General features: G+C 40.5%; 1 protein-coding gene across 15 annotated transcripts in view; it reads right to left on the bottom strand.

Annotated features, from left to right (window-relative positions):
- Window positions 1–15,701, bottom strand: part of SLC38A9 (solute carrier family 38 member 9) — a 97,979-nt gene that overhangs the window by 29,804 nt on the left and 52,474 nt on the right. For all 15 annotated transcript variants that reach the window (XR_011562424.1, XM_070774676.1, XM_070774668.1 and 12 more), the window contains one exon: window positions 5,887–5,994. Coding sequence is in view for 14 of the 15 variants with exons in the window: in XM_070774676.1 (XP_070630777.1) it covers window positions 5,887–5,994 (108 nt within the window). In the remaining variant the exon portion in view is untranslated. The remainder of the gene's footprint in view (window positions 1–5,886; window positions 5,995–15,701) is intronic.

The following is a 15,701-nucleotide window of genomic DNA, read 5'->3' as shown; positions in this document are numbered from 1 at the left end:
AGTTTATGAGAATTCCTCATCAGGACAATAAAGATTCACAGCCTCCAAGTTCTCTGATTTTTAATCAGCTTTTACTGAGAAAGATTTATGACATATTTTCTTTATTGAAAAATTCTTCAATCACAGTAAGTCTCAGAGCCATAAATATTTATAAAAACTCCTTTCAGTCCTCATGATTCTCCTTTCATATCATTTAGAAATGAAGCAAAGTGAAATAAATGGCTTGATAACTACTTAAATATGTTTCTCTTTTCCATCTTCTAAATAACTATTAATACTCTCCCTTTCTTTCATATTTATCTCTAATGTTCTATCATTAGCGGGAACTTTTATCACTAAGTCTAAATACAAATCATTATGAATCTACTTTTAGAAAATAGACTATTTTTATTAATCAGTGGAAGAAGTAGCTTAAAGTTGCCATTTTTATCACTATCCAATTTTAAATATAATCTGTGAGAGAAGGATGCCTTTCAAGCCCCAGTGCTTCCTTTATCCTGAATTTAAATAGACTTTTTAGTCTTTGTGGGCTTCTAATAGAAATAAAAAAAAATAAAGTTGATGCAGCCAGATGAACTAAAAATACATAACCATGGTAACATAAACAACGACTTCCAATGATCACCAACTCAGCACACTTGGAAAACTCAAGAATGTTGTAATAAATGAAACAAAGGAAGACAACTCTAATTGTAGGCTTTAGAGACAAACCTGAGAAATTGAATAAAGACTTGAAATCTACACTACCAGAATCAACAGTTGAAGAATGGAAGGAAAGCAGTCTTCCTAAACCAACAACAGGATTTTGTACTACTTTCTTTTTATCAGTTTTTAAGATACAGGCATAATAGCCACTTGTATTTTCTAGTCTGTCTCCTCATTTAGCATTATCCGTTCATTGCTTTGGACTTCCCTGGTAGCTCAGCAGATAAAGAATCTGCCTGCAATGTAGAAGACCTGAGTTCGATTCCTGGGTTGGAAGGATTCCCTGGAGAAGGGTTAAGCTACCCACTCCAGTGTTCTTGGGCTTCCCTGGAGGCTCAGATGGTAAAGAATCCTGCCTACAATGCGGGACACCTGAGTCTGATCCTTCGGTTGAAAAGATGCCCTTCTATCATGTTCAAAATACTCTAAATTTGGGTGAAACAAAAAATTGCTATGGGGAAAAAAAAAGAAGAAAAAGAACACTTAATAATCACCATCTTAATTAGTCTGAAAAACATCAACATTAAAAGAAAAAACCCATAAAGGGAACAATGATGTTAATTACCAGCATTTAGTTCAGTTCAGTTGCTCAGTCATGTCCGACTCTTTGCAACCTCATGGAATGCAGTACGCCAGGCTTCCCTGTCCATCACCAACTCTTGAAGCTTGCTCAAACTCACGTCAATTGAGTAGGTGATGCCATCCAACCACCTCATCCTCTGTCATCCCTTTCTCCGCCTGCCTTCAATCTCTCCCAGCATCAAGGCCTTTTCCAATGAGTCAATTCATCACATCAGGTGGACAAAGTATTGGAGCTTCAGCTTCAGCATCAGCCCTTCCAATGAATATTCAGGTTTTGATTTCCTTTAGGATTGATTGGTTTGATCTCCTTGCAGTCCAAGGGACTCTCAAGAGTCTTCTAAAACATCACAGTTCAAAAGCAACAGTTCTTCAGCACACAGCTTTCTTTATGGTCCAATGCTCACATCCATACATGACCACTGGAAAAACCATAGCCTTGACTAAACAGTCCTTTGTTGGCAAAATAATGTCTCTGCTTTAGGTTGGTCATGGCTTTTCTTCCAAGGAGCAAGCATCTTTTGATTTCATGGCTGTAGTCACCATCTGCAGTGATTTTGGAGCACCCAAAATAAGGTCTGTCACTGTTTCCATTGTTTCCCCATCTATTTGCCATGAAGTGATGGGACCAGATGGCATGATCTTCATTTTCTGAATGTTGAGCTTTAAGCCAACTTTTTTCACTTTCCTCTTTCACCTTCATCAAGAGGCTCTTTAGTTCCTCTTTGCTTTCTGCCATAAGGGTGGTGTTATCTGCATATCTGAGGTTACTGTTATTTCTTCTGGCAATCTTGATTCCAGCTTGTGCTTCATCCAGCCCAGCATTTTGCATGATGTACTCTACATATAAGTTAAATAAGCAGAGTGACAATATACAGCCTTGATGTATTCCTTTCCCAATATGGAACTAGTCCGTTGTACCATGTCCAGTTCTAACTATTCTTTCTTGACCTGCATACAGATCTCTCAGGAGGCAGGTCAGGTGGTCTGGTATTCCCATCTCTTGAAGAATTTTCCAGTTTGTTGTGATCTACACAGTCAAAAGCTTTGGTGTAGTCAATAAAGCAGAAATAGATGCTTTTCTGTAACTCTCTTGCTTTTTCGATGATCCAGCGAATGTTGGCAATTTGATCTCTGGCTCTTCTGCCTTTTCTAAAACCAACTTGAACATCTGGAAGCGCTCAGTTCATATACTGTTGAAGCCTGGCTTGGAGAATTTTGAGCATTACTTTGCGAGCATGTGAGATGAGTGCGATTGTGTGGTAGTTTGAACATTCTTTGGCATAACCTTTCTTTGGGATTGGAAAACTGACCTTTTCCAGTCCTGTGACCATTGCTGAGTTTTCCAAATTTGCTGGCATATTGAGTGCAGCACTTTCACAGCATCATCTTTCAGCATTTGAAATAGCTCAACTGGAATTCCATCACCTCCACTAGCTTTGTTCCTAGTGATGCTTCCTAAGGCCCATTTGACTTCACATTCCAGGATGTCTGGCTCTAGGTGAGTGATCGCACCATTGTGGTTATCTGGTCATTAAGACCTTTTTTTTATATTTTTATATAGTTATTCTGTGCATTCTTGCTACCTTTTCTTAATAACTTCTGCTTCGGTTAGGTCCATACTGTTTCTGTCCTTTATTGTGCCCATCTTTCCATGAAATGTTCCCTTGGTATCTCTAATTTTCCTGAAGAGATCTCTAGTGTTCCCATTCTTTGTTTTCCTCTATTTCTTTGCATTGAATCTCTGAGGAAGGCCTTCTTATTTCTCCTTGCTATTAACTCTGCATTTAGATGGGTATGTCTTTACTTTTCCCCTTTGCCTTTAGCTTCTCTTCTTTTCTCAGCTATTTGTAAGGCCTCCTCAGCTAACCATTTTGCATTTCTTTTTCATGGGGATGGTCTTGGTCACCAAGTTCTTGATGTACTGTGTCTATCAGATCTAATTCCTTGAATTTATTTGTCACTTTCACTGTATAATCATAAAGAATTTGATTTTAGATCATGTCTGAATGAACTAGTGGATTTCTCTACTTTCTTCCATTTAACTCTGAATTTTGCTATAAGGAGTTCATGATCTGAGCCACAGTCAGCTCCTGGTCTTGTTTTTGCTGAATGTATAGAGCTTCTCCATCTTTGGCTGCAAAGAATATAATCTGATTTCGGTATTGACCATCTGGTGATGTCCATGTGCAGAGCTGTCTCTTGTGTTGTTGGAAGAGGGTGTTTGCTATGACCAGTGAGTTCTCTTGGCAAAACTCTGTTAGCCTTCGCCCTGCTTCATTTTGTACTCCAAGGCCAAACTTGCCTGTTACTCCAGGTATCTCCTGACTTCCTACTTTTGCATTTCAGTCTCCTATGATAAAGAGGACATCCTTTTTTGGTGTTAGTTCTGGAAGATCTTGTAGGTCTTCATTGAACTATTCAACTTCAGCTTCTTCAGCATTAGTGATTGGGGCATAGACTTGGATTACTATGATATTGAATTGTTTACCTTGGAATCGAAGAGAGATCATTCTGTCATTTTGAGCTTTCACCCAACTACTGCACTTTGGACTCTTTTGTTGACTATGAGGGCTACTCCATTTCTTCTAAGGGATTCTTGGCCACAGTAGCAGATATAATGGTCATCTGAGTTAAATTCTCCCATTCTGGTCCATTTTAGTTCACTGATTCCTAAAATGTCAATGTTCACTCTTGCCATCTCCTGTTTGACGACTTCCAATTTACCTTGATTCATGGATCTAACATTCTGGGTTCCCATGTAATACTGTTCTTTACAGCATCAGACTTTACTTCCATCCCTAGTCACATCCACAACTGGGTGTTGTTTTTGCTTTGGCTCTGTCTCTTCATTCTTTCTGGAGTTATTTCTTCACTCTTCTCCAGTAGCATATTGGGTACCTACTGACCTGGGGAGTTCATCTTTCAGTGACATACCTTTTTGCCTTTTCATACTGTTCATGGGGTTCTCAAGGCAAGAATACTGAAGTGATTTGCCATTCCCTTCTCCAGTGGACCACTTTTGTCAGAACTCTCCACCATGACCCGTCTGTCTTGGGTGGCCCTACACGGCATGGCTCATAGTTTCATTGAGTTAGACAAGGCTGTGGCCCATGTGATCAGTTTGCTTAGTTTTCTATGACTGTGGTTTTCATTCTGTCTGCCCTCTGATGAAAAAGGATAAGATGCTTATGGAAGCTTCCTGATGGGAGAGACTGACTGTGGAGGAAACTGGTTCTTATTCTAATGGGTGGGGCCACGCTCAGGAAATCTTTAATCCAATTTTCTTTTGATGGGTGAGGCTGTGTTCCATCTCTGTTGTTTGGCCTGAGACTCCTAGACACTCAAAGGCAAGTCTGGCTCAGTCTCTTGTGGGCACAATGCTCCTTTTTCCTGGCCCTGGTGTTCATAAGGTTTTGTTTGTGCCCTCTAAGAATCTGTTTCCCCAGTCCTGTGGAAGTTCTGTAATCAAATCCCACTGTCTGCAAAGTCAAATTGCCTGGGGGTTCTCAGTCCCTTTGCCCAATCCTCAAGTTGGGAAATCTGTTGTGGGTCCTAGAACTTTCTTAACACTGCGAGAATTTCTTTGGTATAATCATTCTGCAACAAGATGGAGGAATAGAAGAACGTGTACTCATCTCTTGCAAGAACTCCAAAATTGCAACTTGCTGCAGGAGGAGCCTGGTAGGCTACAGTCCATGGGGTCGCTAGAGTCGGACATGACTGAGCGACTTCACTTTCACTTTTCACTTTCATGCACTGGAGAAGGAAATGGCAACCCACTCCAGTGTTCTTGCCTGGAGAATCCCAGGGATGGGAAGCCTGGTGGGCTGCCGTCTATGGGTCGCACAGAGTTGGACACGACTGAAGCGACTTAGCAGCAGCAGCAGCAGCAGCAGCAGCAGCAGCAGCAGCAGCAGCAGCTGAACAACTATTGACAGGAGAATGTTGGATCCCACCAAAAAAAGATATCCCCATGTCCAAGGGCAAAGGAAAAGCCCCAACAAAATGGCAGGAGGGGCGAAATCGCATTTAGAATTAAACCCCTACCCACCAGAGATGCTTCCAACTGTATGCGCACCAGGACCCAGAGGTCCCACAGAGACTGAGCCAGACCTGCCTTTGAGTGTTTGAGTGTATCCTGTGGAGGCACGAGTCAGCAGTGGCCTGCCACAGGGACAGGGGCTCTGGCTGCAGCAGACCTGGGTCACGTGGCATTACCCACCATAGAACCACCAAGCAGATGACCTACAATTACTAGTATTTCCAGATATATGTATTACTGACTATGTTCTAAGTCTCTAAAATTCTAGGGTTATGCCTTCTCAGAGACGTCTAGAGAATGAGTTCTTGATTTTTCAATTGCGTTGTGACTTTTAACTCCCAAGTAGAAATGACAAAGGGTCCTGGTTATCCCCAACTGCAAGAAAACCAAAGTAATTTCAACTGTATTTCTGGTTTTAGCTTAACAGCATTAATAAAAAGTGCTCATCATCATAAAAACTTCGATTATTTGTTTTATAGTAACAAAAGCTAACAATAGTTAACCAAAGATCACATTATTGTAATTCATTAATTCTTTACTTGGCTGAAATAGCTCACCTGGGACAAAAAATTCTGTTGGCATAAACCAATGAAACTCCAAATGAAATCCCAAGCGAATAGCCTTCCAAGTGACGAGAAAAATCAAGTAGAGAACGGATACTGTGCCTGCAAGGAAAAATTCAGAAACCATTAATCATCTTTGTTTTACAGACTATTTCAAAATCAAATTTTGTTTCTACACTTTCAGCAAAGTTTGGAAAATTAGCATTAGTATTTATGCCCAGGTGAGATCTAAAGAACAGAAACAAACCCCAGAAGATATCAGAAAACAAAGCACAAAACTATGTAGTAGGCCTAAGAAGTTATGAGCCAAATTTAGGTTCTGATACATGTAGAGAGTTTATTATAAGGTTATTATTAAGGTTATTTAGGAAAAAAACAAAACACAAAACTGACTTTTTTCTAATTTGTCTGCGCAGCATGTGGGATCTTCGTTCCCCAACCAGGGATAGAACCTGCACTCCCTGAATTTGGAAGCATGAAGTCTTAACCACTGGACCCCTGGGAAGTCCCTGACTCTTATTCTCTGTATTAAAAGTTAGAGACAGCAAACAAGTTGGGAAAATCTGTCAAAATATTTAGTGTAAGATGGTAGAAAGTAAAGAAAGAAAAGTAGTAAATGTGGATCATAAACTTATTTGAGAAAGGCAGTAAGTCAAATAGTCCATGAATAATCTGATCTAGAATCTAGATGAAGTTTTGGTTGCATAGTACTACTTGCTCCATGGAAAGATTTCAGATTCCATTCACTGTGTGTACAGTGAACACCTACTTTATGCAGGGTAAAGTGGGCATTCAGAATTTCAGGATTTTTTAGTAGGCTGGAAGTTAGAGGATTTAAGGAATTAAGTCCAGTCACTACTGAGCAGAGTCAAGAGATCCAGGATGGTTTTTAGAGGAATTAGATTCTGATTTCTCTAAAGAAGCTATATATAGTTTTAAAAGAGAAAGTTTTGCCATAAGGAGGTAGAGAATAATTTAACCTGGTTAGAAGCCTAGTGATTGTTTTGCCCAATTGAGCAAGTTATTTTGTAAGTTCACAAGCTAACTTTTAAAGATCTGTTCCACAGGAAAGTTGGCCAGCAAATCAGGAAACCACAAATGAGCTCTATAAGCTCTACTGTGGGTTTGGAGGTTAGCTGATTCAGAAAGGATGCATACAAGAGCCTGAAGCTTGCTGCTGCTGCTAAGTCACTTCAGTCGTGTCTGACTCTGTGCGACCCCATAGACGGCAGCCCACCAGGCTTCCCCGTCCCTGGGATTCTCCAGGCAAGAATACTGGAGTGGGTTGCCATTTCCTTCTCCAATGCATGAAAGTGAAAAGTGAAAGTGAAGTCGCCGAAGTCGTGTCTGACTCCTAGCGACCCCATGGACTGCAGCCTACCAGGCTCCTTCATCCATGGGATTTTCCAGGCAAGAGTACTGGAGTGGGTTGCCACTGCCTTCTCCAAAGCCTGAAGCTTATATAACCACAACTCTTCATTTTCTGTGTGTGTCTGTTGTAGTCTCATGGTGAATTTTATTATGAAGCTAAGGTATAGAGAAATATCCTTACTTCCTTCTTTGGTCTTTTGAAAACCCCAAAAGCCATCTCTTTGATGTAATCTAATTTTTTCATTCTCTAGTCTGCCTACCAAGAGACCATATGTACAGGGAGAAGGTGAAATCTTATTATCTATTTAGGTTATCAGTTCTTTGTGAATGATACTCTTGTCTTTAGTTAACCAGATCTGAGCTTTCATCGGGGTTCCTTTTATGAAATTTCTTCAGTGATTTCAGAAATTTCTGAAAAACAGGTCTCACAAAAAGAAGTCTGATCCTTTAAAGAGGCAATAGTGTTGAAAAAAAAGAGCGAGCACTGAGGAACAGAGAAAAACCAGAATAAGCCTAAGGTACTTCAGCTAGAGGACAATATTCCAGGTTCAAAGTCAAGTGATGGGGGCTGTCCTAAGATGGTGGATGAATAGGACAGGGAGACTACTTTCTCCTCTGAGTAAATTCCACAAAAATGCTGAATGCTGGCAGGAGACATCAGGCACCCAGAAAAGCAGCCCATTGTCTTCGAAAGGAAGTAGGAAAAAATATAAAAGATAAAAAGAGAGACAAAAGAGGTAGGGACGGAGCTCCGTCCCGGGAAGGGAATCTTAAAAAAGAGAGAAGTTTCCAAACACCAGGAAACACTCTCACTGCAGAGTCTGTGGCAAGCCTTGGAACCACAGAGGGCAACATAACTGGTAGGAAAAATAAATAATTAAAACCCACAGATTACGTGCCCAATGGTAACTCCCCCAGCAGAGAAGCAGCGCAGACGCCTGCATCCGCCACTAGTATGCGGGGACTGGGCAGGGAGGTGCAGGCTGCATTGCTTAGAGTAAGGACCGGGCCTGAATGCCCCGAGGGCAATCTGAGGGAACTAACTTGGGATAGCAAACCAGACTGTGGGATAGCTACCACATGGAAAAACCCTAAGACGCTGTCAGGCCCACTCACAAAACAAAGGACTGACTAGAGCTAAGCAAAAAGCCCTAATCTAAGACACGGTCAGGGCCGCTCACAGAATAAAGGACTGAGCAGAGCTAGCCTGCTGCAGGCCGGCCCATCCCCCTCCGGTGACAGGCAGGCGAGGGCAGCCAGAGCCAGAAGGGGGCAATCACAGCCCCAGAGAGGCATTATCTACCAAACTCCAAGCAGGCTTTGTTGCTAACCAAGACTTCTTGGGATTCTGGACGGTCAACATCCACCTGAGAAGGTGCGCTGGTTGTACACCCAGAAAACCAAGCAGCAGGGATAGGGGAGGCAATAAGTCACAGCGACTGCGCTCACCAAACACCTGGTCACCTGAGCTGCTGGGACCTGGGAAGGGCACAAAACGCAGGCCCAACTGAGTCTGTGCCTTTGAGGAGTACCTGAGTACCTGAACCTGAGCAGCTTAGATCTCAGACGTGCATACAATCCAGGGCCGGCCTCAGACAGTTCCCGGCAGAGCAACCTAGAGCCTAAGCAGTGTAGACAGGAAAAGCACACATGCAGTGAGCGGGGGCAAACCCAGTGTGGCTGAGACACTGTGAGCACACACCAGTGTTATTTGTTTGCAGCATCCCTCCCTCCCTACAGCGCGACTGAACAAGTGAGCCTAAAAAAGTATCCACCACCGCCCCCTTGCTTCAGGGCGGAAATTAGACACTGAAGAGACCAGCAAACAGAAGAAGCTAAAAGTCACAGGTGCAATAGATTAAAGCCCTGTAGTTAGCACCAACTACATAGGAAGGGACCTACAGATCTTGAGAAATATAAGCTGGATCAAGGAACTATCTGAGAATGAATTGACCCCACACTGCCCACAACAACACCAGAGAAAGTCCTAGATATATTTTTACTATCATTCTTTGATTTTTTTTTATTTTTAAGTCCTCTATTACTCCTTTAATTTTCATTTTTATAACCTACTATTACTTTGCAAAAAAAAGAGACCCTATTTTTTAAAGCAAACTTCATATATATATTTTATGATTTTTGTGACTTTTTCTTTAATATTGAATTTTTGAAAATCCAACCTCTACTCTAGATTTTTAATCTTTGTTTTTTGGTATTTGTTATCAATTTTGTACCTTTAAGAACCCAATCTTCAGTGCCCATTTTTACTAGGGAGCGAGATTACTGGCTTGACTGCTCTCTCCCCCTTTGAACTCTCCTTTTTCTCCACCAGGTCGCCTCTATCTCCTCCCTCCTCCTTCTCTTCTCTACCCAACTCTGTGAATCTGTGTGTTCCGGATGGTGGAGAACACTTAGGGAACTGATTACTGGCTGGATCTGTCTCTTTCCTTTTGATTCCCCCTTTATCCTCCTGGCCACCTCTGTCTCCTTCCTCCCTCTTTTCTTCTCTGTATAATTCCGTGAATGTCTCTGAGCGGTCCAGACTGTGGAGCACACATAAGGAAGTGATTACTGGCTAGCTTGCCCTCTCCTCTTTTGATTCCACCTCATCTCATCCTGGTCACCTCTATCTCCCTCCTCCCTCTTCTCATCTCCATGTAACTCTGTGAACCTCTCTGGGTGTCCCTCACTGTGGAGAAACTTTTCATCTTTGACCTAGATGTTTTATCAACGGTGCTGTATAGATGGATAAGTCTTGAGGCTCCTGTAAAAATAAGACTGAAAACCAGAAACAAGAGGCTTAAGTCCAAATCCTGAGAAACCAGAGAACTCCTGACTCCAGGGAACATTAACTGACAGGAGCTCATCAAACACCTCCATACCTACACTGAAACCAAGCACCACCCAAGGGCCAACAAGTTCCAGAGCAAGACATACCACGCAAATTCTCCAGCAACACAGGAACATAGCCCTGAGCTTCAATATACAGGCTGCCCGAAGTCACTCCAAATCCACTGACATCTCATAACTCATTACTGGACACTTCATTACACTCCAGAGAGAAGAAGTCCAGCCCCACCCACCAGAACACCGACATAAGCTTCCTGAATCAGGAAACCTTGACAAGCCACCCATCCAACCCCACCCACAGTGAGGAAACTCCACAATAGAGAGAACTCCACAAACTGCCAGAATACAGAAAGGCCACCCCAAACACAGCAATATAAACAAGATGAAGAGACAGAGGAATACCCAGCAGGTAAAGGAACAGGATAAATGCCTACCAAACCAAACAAAAGAGAAAGAGATAGGGAATCTACCTGATAAAGAATTCTGAATAATGATAGTGAAAATGATCCAAAATCTTGAAAACAAAATGGAATCACAGATAAATAGCCTGGAGACAAGGATTGAGAAGATGCAAGAAAGGTTTAACAAAGACCTAGAAGAAATAAAAGAGAGTCAATATGTAATGAATAATGCAATCAGATCAGATCAGATCAGTCCCTCAGTCGTATCCGACTCTTTGCGACCCCATGAATCACAGCACACCAGGCCTCCCTGTCCATCACCAGCTCCCAGAGTTCACTGAGACTCACGTCCATCGAGTCAGTGATGCCATCCAGCCATCTCATCCTCTGTCGTCCCCTTCTCCTCCTGCCCCCAATCCCTCCCAGCATCAGAGTCTTTTCCAATGAGTCAACTCTTCCCATGAGGTGGCCAAAGTACTGGAGTTTCAGCTTTAGCATCATTCTTCCAAAGAAATCCCAGGGCTGATCTCCTTCAGAATGGACCGGTTGGATCTCCTTGCAGTCCAAGGGACTCTCAAGAGTCTTCTCCAACACCACAGTTCAAAAGCATCAATTCTTTGGCACTCAGCCTTCTTCACAGTCCAACTCTCACATCCATACATGACCACAGCAAAAACCACAGCCTTGACTAGACGAACCTTTGTTGGCAAAGTAATGTCTCTGCTTTTGAATATGCTATCTAGGTTGGTCATAACTTTCCTTCCAAGGAGTAAGCATCTTTTAATTTCATGGCTGCAGTCACCATCTGCAGTGATTTTGGAGTCCAGAAAAATAAAGTCTGACACTGTTCCCACTGTTTCCCCATCTATTTCCCATGAAGTGATGGGTCTGGATGCCATGATCTTCGTTTTCTGAATGTTGAGCTTTAAGCCAACTTTTTCACTTTCCACTTTCACTTTCATCAAGAGCCTTTTGAGTTCCTCTTCACTTTCTGCCATAAGGGTGGTGTCATCTGCATATCTGAGGTTATTAATATTTCTCCCGGCAATCTTGATTCCAGTTTATGTTTCTTCCAGTCCAGCGTTTCTCATGATGTACTCTGCATATAAGTTAAATAAACAGGGTGACAATATACAGCCTTGACGAACTCCTTTTCCTATTTGGAACCAGTCTGTTGTTCCATGTCCAGTTCTAACTGTTGCTTCCTGACCTGCATACAATTTCTCAAGAGGCAGATCAGGTGTTCTGGTATTCCCATCTCTTTCAGAATTTTCCACAGTTTATTGTGATCCACACAGTCAAAGGCTTTGGCATAGTCAATAAAGCAGAAATAGATGTTTCTGGAACTCTCTTGCTTTTTCCATATCCGCTTTTTCAATATCCGCTGGATATTGGCAATTTGATCTCTGGTTCCTCTGCCTTTTCTAAAACCAGCTTGAACCTCAGTAAATGATATCAAAAACACTCTGGAGGGAACAAATAATAGAATAATGGAGGCAGAAGATAGGATTAGTGAGGTAGAAGATAGAATGGTAGAAATAAATGAATCAGAGAGGAAAAAAGAAAAACGAATTAAAAGAAATGAGGACAATCTCAGAGACCTCTGGGACAATGTTAAACGCCCCAACATTCGAATCATAGGCGTCCCAGAAGAAGACAAAAAGAAAGACCATGAGAAAATACTTGAGGAGATAATAGTTGAAAACTTCCCTAAAATGGGGAAGGAAATAATCACCCAAGTCCAAGAAACCCAGAGTCCCAAACAGGATAAACCCAAGGCGAAACACACCAAGACACATATTAATCAAATTAACAAAGATCAAACACAAAGAACAAATATTAAAAGCAGCAAGGGAAAAACAACAAATAACACACAAGGGGATTCCCATAAGGATATCAGCTGATCTTTCAATAGAAACTCTTCAGGCCAGGAGGGAATGGCAGGACATACTTAAAATGATAAAAGAAAATAACCTACAGTCCAGATTACTGTACCCAGCAAGGATCTCATTCAAATATGAAGGAGAAATTAAAAGCTTTACAGACAGGCAAAAGCTGAGAGAATTCAGCACTACCAAACCAGCTCTCCAACAAATGCTAAAAGATCTTCTCTAGACAGGAAACACAAAAAGGGAGTATAAACTTGAACCCAAAACAATAAAGTAAATGGCAACAGGATCATGCTTATCAATAATTACCTTAAATGTAACTGGGTTGAATGCCCCAACCAAAAGACAAAGACTGGCTGAATGGATACAAAAATAAGACCCCTATATATGTTGTCTACAAGAGACCCACCTCAAAATAAGGGACACATACAGACTGAAAGTGAAGGGCTGGAAAAAGATATTCCATGCAAATAGAGACCAAAATAAAGCAGGAGTAGCAATACTCACATCAGATAAAATAGACTTTAAAACAAAGGCTGTGAAAAGAAACAAAGAAGGGCACTACATAATGATCAAAGGATCAATCCAAGAAGATATAACAATTATAAATATATATGCACCCAACATAGGAGCACTGCAATATGTAAGACAAATGCTAACAAGTATGAAAGGGGAAATTAACAATAACACAATAATAGTGGGAGAATTTAATACCCCACTCACACCTATGGACTCCACCTATGGATAGATCAACTAAACAGAAAATTAACAAGGAAACACAAACTTTAAATGATACAATAGACTAGTTAGACCTAATTGATATCTATAGGACATTTCACCCCAAAACAATGAATTTCACCTTTATCTTAAGTGTACACGGAACCTTCTCCAGGATAGATCACATCCTGGGCCATAAATCTAGCCTTGGTAAATTCAAAAAAATTGAAATCATTCCAAGCATCTTTTCTGACCACAATGCAGTAAGATTAGATCTCAATTACAGGAGAAAAACTATTAAAAATTCCAACATATGGAGGCTGAACAACACGCTGCTGAATAACCAACAAATTACAGAAGAAATCAAAATATGCATAGAAATGAATGAAAATGAAAACACAACAACCCAAAACCTGTGGGACACTGGAAAAGCAGTGCTAAGGCGAAGGTTCATAGCAATACAGGCATAGCCTCAAGAAACAAGAAAAAAGTCAAATAAATAACCTAACTCTACACCTAAAGCAACTAGAAAAGGAAGAAATGAAGAACCCCAGGGTTAGTAAAAGGAAAGAAATCTTAAAATTAGGGCAGAAATAAATGCAAAAGAAACAAGAGACCATAGCAAAAATCAACAAAGCCAAAAGCTGGTTTTTTGAGAGGATAAATAAAATTGACAAACCATTAGCCAGACTCATCAAGAAACAAAGGGAGAAAAATCAAATCAATAAAATTAGAAATGAAAATGGAGAGATCACAACAGACAACACAGAAATACAAAGGATCATAAGAGACTACTATCAGCAATTATATGCCAATAAAATGGACAACGTGGAAGAAATGGACAAATTCTTAGAAAAGTACAACTTTCCAAAACTGAACCAGGAAGAAATAGAAAATCTTAACAGACCCATCACAAGCACGGAAATTGAAACTGTAATCAGAAATCTTATAGCAAACAAAAGCCTAGGTCCAGACGCCTTCACAGCTGAATTCTACCAAAAATTTAGAGACGAGCTAATACCTATCCTACTCAAACTCTTCCAGAAAATTACAGAGGAAGGTAAACTTCCAAACTCATTCTATGAGGGCACCATCACCCTAATACCAAAACCTGACAAAGATGCCACAAAAAAAGAAAACTACAGGCCAATATCACTGATGAACATAGATGCAATAATCCTTAACAAAATTCTAGCAATCAGAATCCAACAACACATTAAAAAGATCATACATCATGACCAAGTGGGCTTTATCCCAGGGATACAAGGATTCTTCAATATCCGCAAATCAATGTAATACACCACATTAACAAATTGAAAAATAAATGCCATATGATTATCTCAATAGATGCAGAGAAAGCCTTTGACAAAATTAAACATCCATTTATGATAAAAAAAAAAAAAAAAAACTCTCCAGAAAGCAGGAATAGAAGGAACATACCTCAACATAATAAAAGCTATATATGACAAACCCACAGCAAACATTATCCTCAATGGTGAAAAATTGAAAGCGTTTCCCCTAAAGTCAGGAACAAGACAAGGGTGCCCACTTGCACTACTACTATTCAACATAGTTTTGGAAGTTCTGGCCACAGCAATCAGAGCAGAAAAAGAAATAAAAGGAATCCAAATAGGAAAAGAAGAAGTAAAACTCTCACTTTATGCAGATGACATGATCCTCTACATAGAAAACCCTAAAGACTCCACCAGAAAATTACTAGAGCTAATCAATGAATATAGTAAAGTTGCAGGATATAAAATCAACACACAGAAATCCCTTGCATTCCTATACACTAATAATGAGAAAATAGAAAGAGAAATTAAGGAAACAATTCCATTCACCATTTCAACGACAAGAATAAAATACTTAGCAATATATCTACCTAAAGAAACAAAGTGAAAGTGAAGTCACATCCATGGGATTCTCCAGGCAAGAATACTGGAGTGGGTTGCCATTTCCTTCTCCAAAACAAAAGACCTATATATAGAAAACTATAAAACAGTGGTGAAAGAAATCAAAGAGGACACTAATAGATGGAGAAATATACCGTGTTCATGGATCAGAAGAACCAATATAGTGAAAATGAGTATACTACCCAAAGCAATTTATAGATTCAATGCAATCCCTATCAAGCCACCAACGGTATTTTTCACAGAGCTAGAACGAATAATTTTACAATTTGTATGGAGATACAAAAAAACCTCGAATAGCCAAAGCAATCTTGAGAAAGAAGAATGGAACTGGAGGAATTAACCTGCCTGACTTCAGGCTCTACTACAAAGCCACAGTCATCAGGACAGTATGGTACTGGCACAAAGACAGAAATATAGATCAGTGGAACAAAACAGAAAGCCCAGAGATAAACCCACACACCTATGGACACCTTATCTTTGACAAAGGAGGCAAGAATATACAATGGAGAAAAGACAATCTCTTTAACAAGTGGTGCTGGGAAAACTGGTCAACCACTTGTAAAAGAATGAATTTAGAACACTTTCTAACACCATACACAAAAATAAACTCAAAATGGATTAAAGATATAAACGTAAGACCAGAAACTATAAAACTCCTAGAGGGGAAC

This window comes from Bos indicus, chromosome 20 (genome assembly GCF_029378745.1).
Source record: "Bos indicus isolate NIAB-ARS_2022 breed Sahiwal x Tharparkar chromosome 20, NIAB-ARS_B.indTharparkar_mat_pri_1.0, whole genome shotgun sequence".
Lineage (NCBI taxonomy): Eukaryota > Metazoa > Chordata > Mammalia > Artiodactyla > Bovidae > Bos > Bos indicus.
The sequence above is the reverse complement of the archived record's forward strand: the minus strand, read 5'-3'. Positions and strand labels throughout refer to the sequence as shown.